The 15743-nt window shown below is 53.3% G+C and overlaps 1 protein-coding gene across 1 annotated transcript in view; it reads left to right on the forward strand.

The window, feature by feature from the left end:
- Positions 1–12060, forward strand: part of LOC140354815 (centrosome and spindle pole-associated protein 1-like) — a 28680-nt gene extending 16620 nt beyond the window's left edge. Inside the window, exons 16-26 of the mRNA XM_072440049.1 lie at positions 76–225; positions 315–530; positions 897–1007; positions 6989–7055; positions 7263–7389; positions 7619–7758; positions 7908–8036; positions 8127–8170; positions 8245–8305; positions 10455–10549; positions 10693–12060. Of these exons, the coding sequence (XP_072296150.1) occupies positions 76–225; positions 315–530; positions 897–1007; positions 6989–7055; positions 7263–7389; positions 7619–7758; positions 7908–8036; positions 8127–8170; positions 8245–8305; positions 10455–10549; positions 10693–10815 (1263 nt within the window). The 3' untranslated portion in view covers positions 10816–12060. The remainder of the gene's footprint in view (positions 1–75; positions 226–314; positions 531–896; positions 1008–6988; positions 7056–7262; positions 7390–7618; positions 7759–7907; positions 8037–8126; positions 8171–8244; positions 8306–10454; positions 10550–10692) is intronic.
- Positions 12061–15743: the final 3683 nt, after the last annotated feature.

Below are 15743 nucleotides of genomic sequence, written 5' to 3' on the forward strand. Positions count from 1 at the left end.
TCCAAGAACGTCTAAACGCTCAGAACAATCAGCTCCAAGAACGTCTAACTTCTAACGTCCTAATTTGTGTTTCAGATCGATGAGAAGATGCGTAAGAAGGCGGAGGAGATGGAGCGGATTCGACTGGAGGACGAGAAGGAGGAGAAGAGACTGGCCGAACAGAGGGCGAGCATACAGAAGGCGTTCGAGGAGGACGAGGAGAAGAGGAAGCGCAAATATCAGCAGGTATTCACGTTCCCCTCGCGTTCTCTTATCGTTGGACGTCGAGTGAAGCGAAGAGTGGACGGTCCTGTTTTTGTACTTTTGTGTTCCAGAATAAAGAAGAGAACCTGCAGGAGGCGCTGAAGAGGAGGGAAGAGGAGAGGAAGGAGAGGGAAGAGGAGGAGAGGAAGGAGAGAGAAGAGGAGGAGAGGAAGGAGAGAGAAGAGGAGGAGAGGAGGAGGGAAGAGGAGGAGAGGAGGAAGAAAGAAGAGGAGAGTGAAGCCCGGAGGAGGCTGCAGGAGAGGGACGGACGCACGCACCAGACCGAGGCGAATTTGGAGGGACATGAGGCATTTACCAAACTACATTTTTCATGTGCCTAAAAATGTGACAAAAACGAGACTAAAATGTGACAAAAACGTACCAAAAACGAGACTAAAGCGTGACAAAAACATGACGAAAACGAGACCAAAAAGAGACCAAAAGTGACAATTAGCGACCAAAAAACGACCAAAAGCGAGATGAAAACGAGACGAAAACGTGACAAAAAAGCGACAAGAAACCCGACAAAAAATTTACCAAAACATGACAAAAACTAAACAAAAACGTGACTAAACTCTTGTGATAAAAGGCTGTATTTCTGCTGATGCTGAAGCTCGTGTGAGGAGCAAAGTCCAAACGTTTGTTCTGTTCAGGTTGGAGAGCCGTCTCCTCCGATCCCGACTCTACAGAAGAAACCGGGTCCGTCACCGCTCAGTCCTCGTCCTCCCACAGTGGACACTCCTCTGTCTGTGAGTCTGACCATGGTTCTGTCCAGACTGAGCCTCTTGTAAATGTTCTGTCTGAGTCTGACCATGGTTCTGTCCAATGTGACAAAACGGCGACAAAATACTACTAAAAGGGACTTTAACTCCATTGCCTCCGCCCTCCTGAAAACGAGACGAAAACGAGACAAAAACGTGACCAAATAAGAGGCAAAAGTGACAAAAAAGCAACATAAAACCGACAGAAAACGTGACAAAAACAAGACGAAAATGTGACAAACGTGGCAAAAACGAGACGAAAACGTGACCAAAAAGTGACAAAAAAGAGACAAGAACTAGACAAAAACGAGACAAAAAAACGACCAAAAACACTTCTCAAACGCTTGTGATAAAAGGCTGTATTTCTGCTGAAGCTCGTGTGAGGAGCAAAGTCCAAACGTTTGTTCTGTTCAGGTTGGAGAGCCGTCTCCTCCGATCCCGACTCTACAGAAGAAACCGGGTCCGTCACCGCTCAGTCCTCGTCCTCCCACAGTGGACACTCCTCTGTCTGTGAGTCTGACCATGGTTCTGTCCAGACTGAGCCTCTTGTAAATGTTCTGTCTGAGTCTGACCATGGTTCTGTCCAATGTGACAAAACGGCGACAAAATACTACTAAAAGGGACTTTAACTCCATTGCCTCCGCCCTCCTGAAAACGAGACGAAAACGAGACAAAAACGTGACCAAATAAGAGGCAAAAGTGACAAAAAAGCAACATAAAACCGACAGAAAACGTGACAAAAACAAGACGAAAATGTGACCAAAAAGTGACAAAAAAGAGACAAGAACTAGACAAAAACGAGACAAAAAAACGACCAAAAACACTTCTCAAACGCTTGTGATAAAAGGCTGTATTTCTGCTGAAGCTCGTGTGAGGAGCAAAGTCCAAACGTTTGTTCTGTTCAGGTTGGAGAGCCGTCTCCTCCGATCCCGACTCTACAGAAGAAACCGGGTCCGTCACCGCTCAGTCCTCGTCCTCCCACAGTGGACACTCCTCTGTCTGTGAGTCTGACCATGGTTCTGTCCAAACTGAACATTCCCAGAATATTGTCGAACCGCTTGGGTGAAGGGCGTGCAGTCGCTGTATGGGAATCGAGGACCATGCTGAGGAAAGCAGCTGTGACGGCACCGGGCAGCTCTTTGCCAAGTTCACCCGCAGACCCAAGTTGGCCACGTGCCTAATCACAGTCTCTGTATCTTGAAGCGCCTGCTCGCAGCTGGGAGCACAAATGAGCCAGTCGTCCAGAAACCGCAACCCCTGGGCCTTCAAGGGGGACAAGGCTGCAGGGACACTCGAGGGGACAGAGCTAGCCCGAATGGCAGGACCCTGAACTGGAAGTGTTCTCCCCGGAAAAAAACGCGGAGAAACTACCAATGCAGCGGTGCAATGGGAACATGAAAATATGCATCCTTCAGGTCTACTGTTATGAACCAGTCGCCTGGGGAGATCGCCTGGAGCACTTGTCTGACAGCCAACATCTTGGAGGGGAGCATCTTTAAAAACATATTTAGACCCCTGAGGTCCAGAACCGGGCGTAAATCGCCCGTCTTCTTGGGTACCAAAAAACATCTTGAATAAAAGCCCCCTGGATCCAGCAAGGTGCGAATCACCTGAGAGAGCGCCTGCGCCTTGGCCGGGTCCTGAATAACATTTGGATCCGACCAGAAACAGGAGGCCGGCAGTGGAACTGCAGACGATACCCTCCGGACAGCGTGGCCAGCACCCAAATATCTGGGGAGTGAACGGTCCAGTACTCCAGCTGTCCTGGGGGAAAATATCCTACCGCCGGCCCTGTAACCTAATCTGGAGGCCCCTCGACCCCCTGCGGGTTTGTGGGGGCGACGGCCAGGTTGTGAGAAACGGGACGCACGTGACGGACGAAACCCAAACCTTGGGGCCTGTTGCAAGTCCGAGCCATGAACGGGGGAGTGATGGGGCAGTGGTGCGTACCTCCGTGAAGAAACGGGAGGGGCAGCCTGAGCCGGTCGATGAGACCCCCGCCTATGAAGCCCTGCCAACTGCTGCCGTGCACGGCAAGCCTGGGCCGTGCGCTCTAGAGTCTCCAGGGCGGCCGGGCCAAATAGTTCTCCAGGAAGAACTGGAACACCCCTCAAGGTCTTCCTACTGGCCTCAGAGAGCGGAGACTGTGCCAGCCACACTTGGCGGCGAGCTTGCATTAATGTTGAGAGCAGACGCCATAGTTCCCTTGACATGAGGGCGAAAGCCTGCAAGGAGGCATCAACCAGCCCATGTGTTGGTTGGTCCACTGGAACCGTCTCAAGGGAAACCGACAGGCCTAGCATCAAATGAGACAAGGAGTTCCCAATGCGACCCATACGAGCTCCCATGTCATACGCCTTACAAAGAAGGTCGTCTGTAACACGGCACTGTGGTCGTGGACACCGGGCATTAGTCCGTCAAGTCTCCTCTGGACGGACAATATGCCGGCTCCACTGCCGGCATATGTCCCAGGCCAAGCTTCTGAGGATCCTGCATCATTGCCAAGACCCTGCCATCTGAAAGGAGACAACGCAGGATCAGGTCGAGCCGGCAACGTCACAAATGACCCGCTATGTGAGGGAGACGCGGCAGGATCAGGTCAAGCCGGGAACGCCACAATTGACCCACTATGTGAGGGAGACACCGCAGGATCAGGTCGAGCTGGGAACGCCAAAAATGACCCGCTATATGAGGGAGACACCGCAGGATCAGGTCGAGCTGGGAACGCCACAAATGACCTGCTATGTGAGGGAGACACCACAGGTTCAGGTCGAGTCGGCAACGCCACAAATGACCCGCTATATGAGGGAGACACCGCAGGATCAGGTCGAGCTGGGAACGTCACAAATGACCCGCTATGTAGGGGAGACACCGCAGGATCAGGTCGAGCTGGGAACGCCACAAATGACCTGCTATGTGAGGGAGACACCACAGGTTCAGGTCGAGCCGGGAACGCCACAAATGACCCGCTATGTAGGGGAGACACCGCAGGATCAGGTCGAGCTAGGAACGCCACAAATGACCCCCTATATGAGGAAGACACCGCAGGATCAGGTCGAGCAGTGAACGTCACAAATGACCCGCTATGTAGGGGAGACACCGCAGGATCAGGTCGAGCTGGGAACGCCACAAATGACCCTCTATGTGAGGGAGACACCGCAGGATCAGGTCGAGCTGGGAACGCCACAAATGACCCGCTATGTAGGGGAGACACCGCAGGATCAGGTCGAGCTAGGAACGCCACAAATGACCCCCTATATGAGGAAGACACCGCAGGATCAGGTCGAGCAGTGAACGTCACAAATGACCCGCTATGTAGGGGAGACACCGCAGGATCAGGTCGAGCTGGGAACGCCACAAATGACCCGCTATGTGAGGGAGACACCGCAGGATCAGGTCGAGCTGGGAACGCCAAAAATGACCCGCTATGTAGGGGAGACACCGCAGGATCAGGTCGAGCAGTGAACGCCACTAATGACCCGCTATGTGAGGGAGACACCGCAGGATCTGGTCGAGCCGGGAACGCCACAAATGACCCACTATGTGAGGGCGACACCGCAGGATCAGGTCGAGCTGGGAACGCCAAAAATGACCCGCTATGTGAGGGAGACACCGCAGGATCAGGTCGAGCCAGGAACGCCACAAATGACCCGCTATGTGAGGGAGACACCGCAGGATCAGGTCGAGCTGGGAACACCACAAATGACCCGCTATGTGAGGGAGAGACCGCAGGATCAGGTCGAGCCGGGAACACCACAAATGACCCGCTATGTAGGGGAGACACCGCAGGTTCAGGTCGAGCCGGCAACGCCACAAATGATCCGCTATGTGAGGGAGACACCGCAGGATCAGGTCGAGCCGGGAACGCCACAAATGACCCGCTATGTGAGGGAGACACCGCTGGATCAGGTCGAGCTGGGAACACCACAAATGACCCGCTATGTGAGGGAGACACCGCAGTATCTGGTCGAGCCGGGAACGCCACAAATGACCCACTATGTGAGGGCGACACCGCAGGATCAGGTCGAGCTGGGAACGCCAAAAATGACCCGCTATGTGAGGGAGACACCGCAGGATCAGGTCGAGCCAGGAACGCCACAAATGACCCGCTATGTGAGGGAGACACCGCAGGATCAGGTCGAGCTGGGAACACCACAAATGACCCGCTATGTGAGGGAGAGACCGCAGGATCAGGTCGAGCCGGGAACACCACAAATGACCCGCTATGTAGGGGAGACACCGCAGGTTCAGGTCGAGCCGGCAACGCCACAAATGATCCGCTATGTGAGGGAGACACCGCTGGATCAGGTCGAGCTGGGAACACCACAAATGACCCGCTATGTGAGGGAGACACCGCAGGATCTGGTCGAGCCGGGAACGCCACAAATGACCCGCTATGTGAGGGAGACACCGCAGGATCAGGTCGAGCTGGGATCGCCACTACTGACCCGCTATGTGAGGGAGACACCGCAGGATTAGGTCGAGCTGGGATCGCCACTACTGACCCGCTATGTGAGGGAGACACCGCAGGATCAGGTCGAGCTGGGATCGCCACTACTGACCCGCTATGTGAGGGAGACACCGCAGGATCAGGTCGAGCTGGGAACACCACAAATGACCCGCTATGTGAGGGAGAGACCGCAGGATCAGGTCGAGCCGGGAACACCACAAATGACCCGCTATGTAGGGGAGACACCGCAGGTTCAGGTCGAGCCGGCAACGCCACAAATGATCCGCTATGTGAGGGAGACACCGCTGGATCAGGTCGAGCTGGGAACACCACAAATGACCCGCTATTTGAGGGAGACACCGCAGGATCTGGTCGAGCCGGGAACGCCACAAATGACCCGCTATGTGAGGGAGACACCGCAGGATCAGGTCGAGCTGGGATCGCCACTACTGACCCGCTATGTGAGGGAGACACCGCAGGATTAGGTCGAGCTGGGATCGCCACTACTGACCCGCTATGTGAGGGAGACACCGCAGGATTAGGTCGAGCCAGAAACACTACTAATGACCCAATATAAACACAAAATCAGCTACAGGTAACAATCCGGTCGAGCTGAATACGCTACCGATGGTGTGTAACCGGCTGAAAACAATTGTCAAAACCAGTCAAATAAAGCAGTTCAGAACTAATGACCCGAACACAGCTATAGTTAGCAGAACCTTAAAGCTGAACCTTCGTGCTCCGTTTGTGAGGGTTTAAAGATACAGCCAAGTGCTGTATCTTTAAACCCTCACAAACGGAGCATGGATAAACAGAAAACCGGCTGCGATTGTACAGTTTCAAATTCAATAAAAATCTACCAAGCGCACGGCTACGGCGAAAATGCATTAAAGGGGTACTTACCAGTCATAGCCAACAATGTAAATACACCTCCTAATCGCAACAGGTCCGAGACGCTTGTGCAGCCCCCGAGCGAACTCACAGCACCGACTGTACCACAGTCACAGGGCTAACAGGCTAACAGGCTAACAGGCTACAAGCAGCAAAATTAACCAAACTTTGTGGAAACAGCAATATATTAGCCATATGTACAACCTGCATGCGAGAAGGTGAAAAGTAACTGAGCTCCCGGTGTCACGTGAGCCACCGGGAGGTCAAAGGTGACTTTTTTTGTTTTATTAATTCTCGACCTGTGTATGCGCAAGAATGATCATCCAGTGCTTCATGCAGCGCCTCTGGCGGTCAGTAGGGATGAAATGGAACATTTCTTCTCCTCAAACTCTTGTGATAAAAGGCTGCATTTCTGCTGATGCTGAAGCTCGTGTGAGGAGCAAAGTCCAAACGTTTGTTCTGTTCAGGTTGGAGAGCCGTCTCCTCCGATCCCGACTCTACAGAAGAAACCGGGTCCGTCACCGCTCAGTCCTCGTCCTCCCACAGTGGACACTCCTCTGTCTGTGAGTCTGACCATGGTTCTGTCCAGACTGAGCCTCTTGTAAATGTTCTGTCTGAGTCTGACCATGGTTCTGTCCTGAAGGAGCGCTCTCTGTCTGGGATGCAGTCTCCGCCCGTCCCAGCGCGGAGGAACCAGCTTCGAGCCGCAGGTGAGACAGTTGGTGATGGGCCGGGGGTGGATGTTGCCGTTGCTGTAGCTCCTGTAGCGCCTGTAGCTCCTGTAGCTCCTGTAGCGCCTGTAGCACCTGTAACACCTGTAGCACCTGTAGCTCCTGTAGCACCTGTAGCTCCTGTAGCACCTGTAGCTCTTGTAGCACCTGTAGCTCCTGTAGCTCATGGGCGTGTGTGCGTTCCAGAAGAGCGGCGTGACGTGTTCAGCGAGCTCTCTGCGCTGAGGCGACGGCTCAAGAGCGAGCAGAAGAGACTGGAGAGCAGTCTGCAGCAGGACCGGGACTGGGACCTGGAGTCTCCTCTCAGCGACAGGTGAACTCAGCCCCTGCAGCGCCTGAGAACTCACACTCCTGATCAAAGAAAGATGCACAGAAGCAATACAAAAGATATAAACGTTATAAAAGTTGTAAAAATAAACTTTAACATTTAGTTTTCTCCTCGATCTGAACATGAACGTCTCCATCAAATTCACTTTAACCTGTGATGAATGTGAATGCAGTTGTAGTGTCTAGTGTGGCTTCTAAACGTTACTGCTGTGCAGACACAGAGAGCGCCCCCAGGTGGACGTCTTCGACATGGCACGGCTCAAAATCCAGGCTCCAGTCCGAAGACCCAGCCCCAGAAGCACCGAGCCCAAGAACCTGCTGCAGATCCATGACTCCCTCCAACTCAAGTACAACGGTAAGACTGGGACAGGGACCTGGACAGAGGCCGGGACTGGGACTGTGACTCGGACCGAGCCAAACCCTAAAATGGGTCTGCACCAGGACTGTAGCAGGATCACTGTGAACCCGACTCTTAAATGTGGAGCTTCTGTGTGTTTGCTGCAGATACAGAGTTCAGCCTGGTTTCTGGAGTCTCTAAAAGTGAGGCTGGAGCTGGAGGCTGGAGACTCCGGGACTTCAGAGACTTCAGAGACCTAGACCAGTTCAACAGCCAGAGGTCGACGGTGCAGGGCGGTGAGTTTCCTGTGGCACAGTGGTGATTGTGTCTCCTCTCAGTGAGGAGGTTGTGGGTTTGACTTGGTTATTCCACATCTTCTTTTACAGACTATTTAGACTTTTCTCCAACTCATCCCCATGACGACGATCTGGTGAGTTGAAGCGTGTTCTGAGGCGTTCTTTCTAGTTTGGTCAGTTTTTAAGTCTTGTTTTGTTTGTTTCACAGAGAAGTACTTTGGGAGGCTCCTCGAGATGCTCTCTGCTGGAGTCTGAAAGTGCTTTCATTGGTAAAGACCATTCCATCTAAGCCGCGCACGGCTCCAAAGGTCTCTGCCCACCAAAGGTCTCTGCGCACTGCCCCAAAGGTCTCTGCGCACTGCCCCAAAGGTCTCTGCGCACGGCTCCAAAGGTCATTGCCCACCAAAGGTCTCTGCACACGGCTCCAAAGGTCTCTGCTTACTGCCCCAAAGGTCTCTGCGCACTGCCCCAAAGGTCTCTGCACACGGCTCCAAAGGTCTCTGCGCACTGCCCCAAAGGTCTCTGCGCACTGCCCCAAAGGTCTCTGCGCAAGGCTCCAAAGGTCATTGCCCACCAAAGGTCTCTGCGCACTGCCCCAAAGGTCTCTGCGCACTGCCCCAAAGGTCTCTGCGCACTGCCCCAAAGGTCTGCGCACTGCCCCAAAGGTCTCTGCGCACGGCTCTAAAATCCTACCTGAATTGAAAATAGACTAAACACATAAAAATTTACACAATATGATTCATTGAGTTACTGGCGGTGTGGGCTGCCAGGGGTGGGCTCCCGGGGGTGGGCTGCCTGCCCGGGGGCGGGCTGCCTGGGGTGGGCTCCCGGGGGCGGGCTATCTGGGGTGGGCTCCCGGGGGCGGGCTGCCTGGGGTGGGCTCCCGTGGGTGGGCTGCCTGGGGTGGGCTGGCATACAGGGATTTTCCCGGCGGGTTGATGGGTAAATGGGCTGAGCTGTAGAGGTTGTGTTAAAGCAGTGGTTCTCAAACAGTGGTGCGGGTCCACTATGGGTCCACAGAACATTAGGCTCTTCAGGTGAGTCAGGTTTGATGTTTAAGGGGCATAAACTATGGACATTATCTAACTGAGTTCCACAGTATGATATACTCATGTATCTGGTTAAAGGAGTTCTGACTGCCTCAAAAGTACTTTGGTACATGCTGTACTCATAAAATGAGAGACGTGACAAACACAGGGACAGTGAAATGCACAGAAAGAAGAAACATGTCGTGTGGAGAGACAACTCGACACTGGGACCATCAGCACAGGAGCTCCACAGGGCTGTGTACTTTCTCCCCTGCTCTTCTCCATGTGACAAACTGCTGCACCTCCAGCCACGCCTCTGTAAAACTGATCAAGTTTGCGGACACCACCCTCATCGCCATGACGACACCACCCTCATCGCCATGACGACACCACCCTCTTCGCCATGACGACACCACCCTCATCGCCATGACGACACCACCCTCATCGCCATGACGACACCACCCTCATCGGGCTCATCTGGGACGGGCTGTCCACAGGAGGTGGAGCGGCTGGTGCAGCGGGAACAACCTGGAGCGGAGATGATGATGACCCCCCCTCAGACTCCCCCACCTCCTCTTCCTCTGCACCACCATCACCAGGACCTCAAGTGGAGCCACCATCAGCTCCTCATGAAGAAGGCCCAGCAAAGGATGTACTTCCTGCAGCAGCTGAGGAAAGACAATCTAACAGCGGAAATGATGGTGCAGTTCTACACGTCCATCATTGAATCCATCACCTCCTCCATCACCTCCTCCATCACCGTGTGGTACGCTGGTCCCACAGCCAGGGACAAACAGAGACTACAGTGCCCTCTGCTGAGAAGGTGATCGGCCGCAGACTTCCATCTCTACAGGACCTGTACGTCTGCAGGACTCTGGGACGAGCAGGTCGGATCACAGCCGACCCTTCTCACCCTGGACATGGCAGGAGGCCACTCCCCTCAGGCAGGAGGCCTCTCCCCTCAGGCAGGAGGCCACTGGTCCATCCTGATCAGAACCTCCCGTCATAAGAACCGTTTCTTTCCCTCTGCTGTTGGACTCATGAACACTTCTTAAGCACCTTCACTCACTGCAATGTCATATTTATATAACATATTTTATTTATGTACATATCATGCCTATTTCTTACCTTATTTTAACTTTACTTTCTTATTTTGTATATATCTGGAGCTATTCATTGTTTTGTTGTTTGTGTTGCATTAATCACCAGGACAAGTTCCTGTTTGTGAATGTTGTTCATTGACAATGGCAATAAACCTCATTCTGATGCTGATTCTGATTCTGAATCCAGTCTAAAAGCGGGAGGGTTGCCAGTTTGAGTCCCCACAGTGCACCTGGGTGGGCTGGACAAACACAGCTGTAGGTCATATTTAGCTTGTGTTTCTCTGCAGAGCCACTGGGTGAAGTGTTCTCCACTCTGCCGTCTCCAGAACAGAAGAAAGTGCCTCTGTCGGCGCGAGAGCGGCGGAGAAAGGCCAAAGCACAGGTCAGCGCTAACCGTTCACTTCACGGTTTTAAAACGCCGAGCGTCAACGAGCGATGGACTGAAAACTGAACTGCAGACCTTATGGAGACGGGGTGAACGTTACATCTGGTTCCAAGCGTTCCTCACGTGTTTTCTTTCTCCAGGATGTTTCTCCAGCTCATGAAGACGACCGCCCGCCTCAGACTGGGACTGGACTGCAGCAGGAGCAGAGTCGCAGCAGGAACCACCGGAACACGGCAGGGACCACTCGCAGGTCGCCATGGTAACGCTGGTATGGACTGTGTGAAGATAGTGGTTCACGACCCGAGCGCAGGACTGACGCAGTCGCACTTCCTGGTTCACAACCCGGGCAGAGGACTGATTTGGTCGCACTTCCTGGTTCACGACCCGGGCAGAGGACTGACGCGGTCGCACTTCCTGGTTCACGACCCGAGCGCAGGACTGACGCGGTCGCACTTCCTGGTTCACGACCCGGGCAGAGGACTGACGCGGTCGCACTTCCTGGTTCACGACCCGGGCAGAGGACTGACGCGGTCGCACTTCCTGGTTCACGACCCGGGCAGAGGACTGACGCGGTCGCACTTCCTGGTTCACGACCCGGGCGCAGGACTGATGCGGTCGCACTTCCTGGTTCATGACCCGGGCGCAGGACTGATGCCGTCGCACTTCCTGGTTCACGACCCGAGCAGAGGACTAATGCGGTCGCACTTCCTGGTTCATGACCCGGGCGCAGGACTGATGCCGTCGCACTTCCTGGTTCACGACCCGAGCAGAGGACTAATGCGGTCGCACTTCCTGGTTCACGACCCGGGCAGAGGACTGACGCGGTCGCACTTCCTGGTTCACGTCCCGGGCAGAGGACTGACGCGGTCGCACTTCCTGGTTCACGACCCGGGCAGAGGACTGACGCGGTCGCACTTCCTGGTTCACGACCCGGGCAGAGGACTGACGCGGTCGCACTTCCTGGTTCACGACCCGGGCGCAGGACTGACGCGGTCGCACTTCCTGGTTCATGACCCGGGCGCAGGACTGATGCCGTCGCACTTCCTGGTTCACGACCCGAGCAGAGGACTAATGCGGTCGCACTTCCTGGTTCATGACCCGGGCGCAGGACTGATGCGGTCGCACTTCCTGGTTCATGACCCGGGCGCAGGACTGATGCCGTCGCACTTCCTGGTTCACGACCCGAGCAGAGGACTAATGCGGTCGCACTTCCTGGTTCATGACCCGGGCGCAGGACTGATGCCGTCGCACTTCCTGGTTCACGACCCGAGCAGAGGACTAATGCGGTCGCACTTCCTGGTTCACGACCAATGGCCAGGCTTCTTGCAATCTCCTGTTTATTTATTGATTTTCACTCGAGTCCAAAACACTGAACTTAATTTAAAGCCGTTTTTATTATTTGTACATTTCTGCATTATTGACACTGAACGCGTGACATTATTGACACTGAACGCGTGACATTATTGACACTGAACGCGTGACATTATTGACACTGAACGCGTGACATTATTGACACTGAACGCGTGACATTATTGACACTGAACGCGTGACATTATTGACACTGAACGCGTGACATTATTGACACTGAACGCGTGACATTATTGACACTGAACGCGTGACATTATTATATGAACGATTGTGACATTTACAGTTCACTTTAGCATCGTCTTAATGTTTACACAGTCCACAGCCTCAGAACTTTAGACAAATCTGTCGTTTACATGGGAAAATGTTTTTAAATTATAAGATGTACTTTTGTTTTTAATAAAAAAAAACTATTTTCTTTATTTTGTGGTTTGTCTTTTAATAACGACTAAAAACAACATATGAACTTAAAATGATTCGATTTGATTGAGAAATGAAAGCTGTTGTTCTCTCGTGCTGCCACAAGGAGGCAGCAGAGCATCAACCACTGACTTCACTTCAAAGGTGAGAAATGGAGAATGGATTTTCATCAAAACTTAGATTAGATTAAAATGATCTGAAGAGCGAGCGGCGTAAAGAAGTTTAAAGGAGCACTACGGAACCTTCTGGAGAGTCCGCCTCATGTCACTGGAGTTTTACACCTGAACGTCCTCGTTACAAACGCCTGAGGGGAAAGAATGATCAGATTCCGTCTCAAACACTAAATGAACCGAGACGTTCTGTTCGAGTTAAACTCGTGATGAAATGATTCACTCTGATCTCGTGTTTGCAGTGTCGACTTTAAATGTGTTTTAATGACAAAAGACCAGGAGCTGCTTTAGTGAGTGAGGCAGGTGCAGGGGAGGAGGCAGGTGCAGGGGAGGAGGCAGGTGCAGGGGAGGAGGCAGGTGCAGGGGAGGAGGCAGGTGCAGGGGAGGAGGCAGGTGTATGGGAGCAGGCAGGTGTAGGGGAGGAGGCAGGTGCAGGGGAGGAGGCAGGTGCAGGGGAGGAGGCAGGTGTAGGGGAGGAGGCAGGTGCAGGGGAGGAGGCAGGGGTGGAGGCAGGTGCAGGGGAGGAGGCAGGTGCAGGGGAGGAGGCACGGGTGGAGGCAGGTGCAGGGGAGGAGGTAGGGGCGGAGGCAGGAGTAGGGGAGGAGGCAGGTGCAGGGGAGGAGGCAGGTGCAGGGGAGGAGGCAGGTGCAGGGGAGGAGGCAGAACAAGCTGATCGCTCGAATCGTCACGACAACTGAATCAAACTTGTTAAATCCAGACGACTCGTTCACAAATGTCTCTGCACCTTTTTAACACAAAAGGGTCAGTTCTTCCTCTAAAGTGGCCCCTGGACCGGCCCCTGTAGTGGCCCCTGTAGTGGCCCCTGCAGTGGCCCCTGTAGTGGCCCCTGGACCGGCCCCTGCAGTGGCCCCTGCAGTGGCCCCTGCAGTGGCCCCTGTAGTGGCCCCTGTAGTGGCCCCTGCAATGGCCACTGTAGTGGCCCCTGTAGTGGCCCCTGTAGTGGCCCCTGTAGTGGCCCCTGCAGTGTAGTGGCCCCTGCAGTGGCCTCTCCAGCGCGGAGCCTCTGGGACCAAACTGACAAATGACTCACTTCCTGTCTCTGTCTGAAGTGAGGAAAAGGCAGCGCCGCCGTCTTATGGATTCTGTGGCACAAGTTGGTTTTGCTTCGACCGGTCGTCACGGCGACCGAGGAAATGCATTTTGCCCCGAACAGAAAATTTTCACTGCAGGAAATTGTGTTTGTGATTTTGAGCAGAAGAATCACTTCTGCCTCACCACCACATCGCACTCTTAAAGGTGCTCTCTGAACGCACTCTTAAAGGTGCTATTTGAACACACACTTAAAGGTGCTCTCCGAACACACTCTTAAAGGTGCTCTCTGAACACACTCTTAAAGGTGCTCTCCGAACACACTCTTAAAGGTGCTCTCTGAACACACCCTTAAAGGTGCTCTCCGAACACACTCTTAAAGGTGCTCTCTGAACACACCCTTAAAGGTGCTCTCCGAACACACTCTTAAAGGTGCTCTCTGAACACACTCTTAAAGGTGCTCTCCGAACACACTCTTAAAGGTGCTCTCTGAACACACACTTAAAGGTGCTCTCCGAACACACCCTTAAAGGTGCTCTCTGAACGCACTCTTAAAGGTGCTGTCTGAACACACCCTTAAAGGTGCTCTCTGAACGCACTCTTAAAGGTGCACTCTGAACACACACTTAAAGGTGCTCTCCGAACACACTCTTAAAGGTGCTCTCTGAACGCACTCTTAAAGGTGCACTCTGAACACACACTTAAAGGTGCTCTCCGAACACACTCTTAAAGGTGCTCTCTGAACACACTCTTAAAGGTGCTCTCTGAACGCACTCTTAAAGGTGCTCTCCGAACACACTCTTAAAGGTGCTCTCTGAACACACACTTAAAGGTGCTCTCTGAACACACCCTTAAAGGTGCTCTCTGCCAGCGCCACAGCCAGATGATTGGATCAGAGAGAACGCAGACTCAGGCCAAGAAAGAAAATGGCAAAAACACAAAAGAAACATTTCTCATCAAACAATGAAAGTCAGATGGGACTAAAAACAGACAAAAAGTCAAAATGGTAACAAAAAGCTACAATAACAAGTCTAAAAACGACAGAAAACGTGACTAAATGCAACAAAAACTAGACAAAAAGCAACAAAATAGTGACAAAGTGCAACTTTAGGCAAGAAAAAGTGACTAAAATACCATCTCTCCAAACTCTGACTCATCTCGTGCTAAAGCGCTGTGTTTCCACTGATGCTAACTTATACGTCGAGCCTTAGCAACACAAAGCTAGCGTAGCGCGTTAGCAACAGCTGTTTCCTGTTTGTGGCCGCACGGCACTCGCTTTGTCAAGAGCCACAATCTGATATTTCCAGCTCATAAAGCGTCTGACATTAGCATTAGCATTAGAATTAGCATGACATAAAGAGAGGTTCAAACGCGGCGTAGAGGCTTTGAGAGAAGTCAAAGAAATGAGGCAAAACTGTTCCTGTGCACGCTCGCTTTAGCCACGCCCCTCACACACACTAGCTTTAGCCACCCCCCTCACACACACTAGCTTTAGCCACGCCCCTCTCACACACTAGCTTTAGCCACGCCCCTCTCACACACTAGCTTTAGCCACGCCCCTCTCACACACTAGCTTTAGCCACGCCTCTCACACACACTAGCTTTAGCCACGCCTCTCACACACACACTGGAATCATTCAACTTGTTTTTGTGACTCGCTCAGATCGACCTCAGGAGTAAAAAGTTTTGCTCTGGCACGATTTCAAGTTCATGTCTTTACAGTCACATGAGTTCTGTTTGGAGAACGATCGGCGTGATGCACATGTCTCTGCACCTTTTTAACACAAAAGGGTCAGTTCTTCCTCTAAAGTGGCCCCTGGACCGGCCCCTGTAGTGGCCCCTGTAGTGGCCCCTGCAGTGGCCCCTGTAGTGGCCCCTGGACCGGCCCCTGCAGTGGCCCCTGCAGTGGCCCCTGTAGTGGCCCCTGCAGTGGCCCCTGCAGTGGCCCCTGTAGTGGCCCCTGCAGTGGCCCCTGCAGTGGCCCCTGCAGTGGCCCCTGTAGTGGCCCCTGGACCGGCCCCTGCAGTGGCCCCTGCAGTGGCCCCTGTAGTGGCCCCTGCAGTGGCCCCTGCAGTGGCCCCTGCAGTGGCCCCTGCAGTGGCCCCTGTAGTGGCCCCTGCACTCCTCTTGTCCCTCCTCTTGTCCCTCTTCTTGTCCCTCCTCTTGTCCCTCTTCTTGTCCCTCCT

Source organism: Eucyclogobius newberryi, unplaced genomic scaffold (genome assembly GCF_026437365.1).
Source record: "Eucyclogobius newberryi isolate DKJ021-1_F unplaced genomic scaffold, fEucNew1.0.hap1 SCAF_11, whole genome shotgun sequence".
In the NCBI taxonomy this organism is placed as follows: Eukaryota; Metazoa; Chordata; class Actinopteri; order Gobiiformes; family Gobiidae; genus Eucyclogobius; species Eucyclogobius newberryi.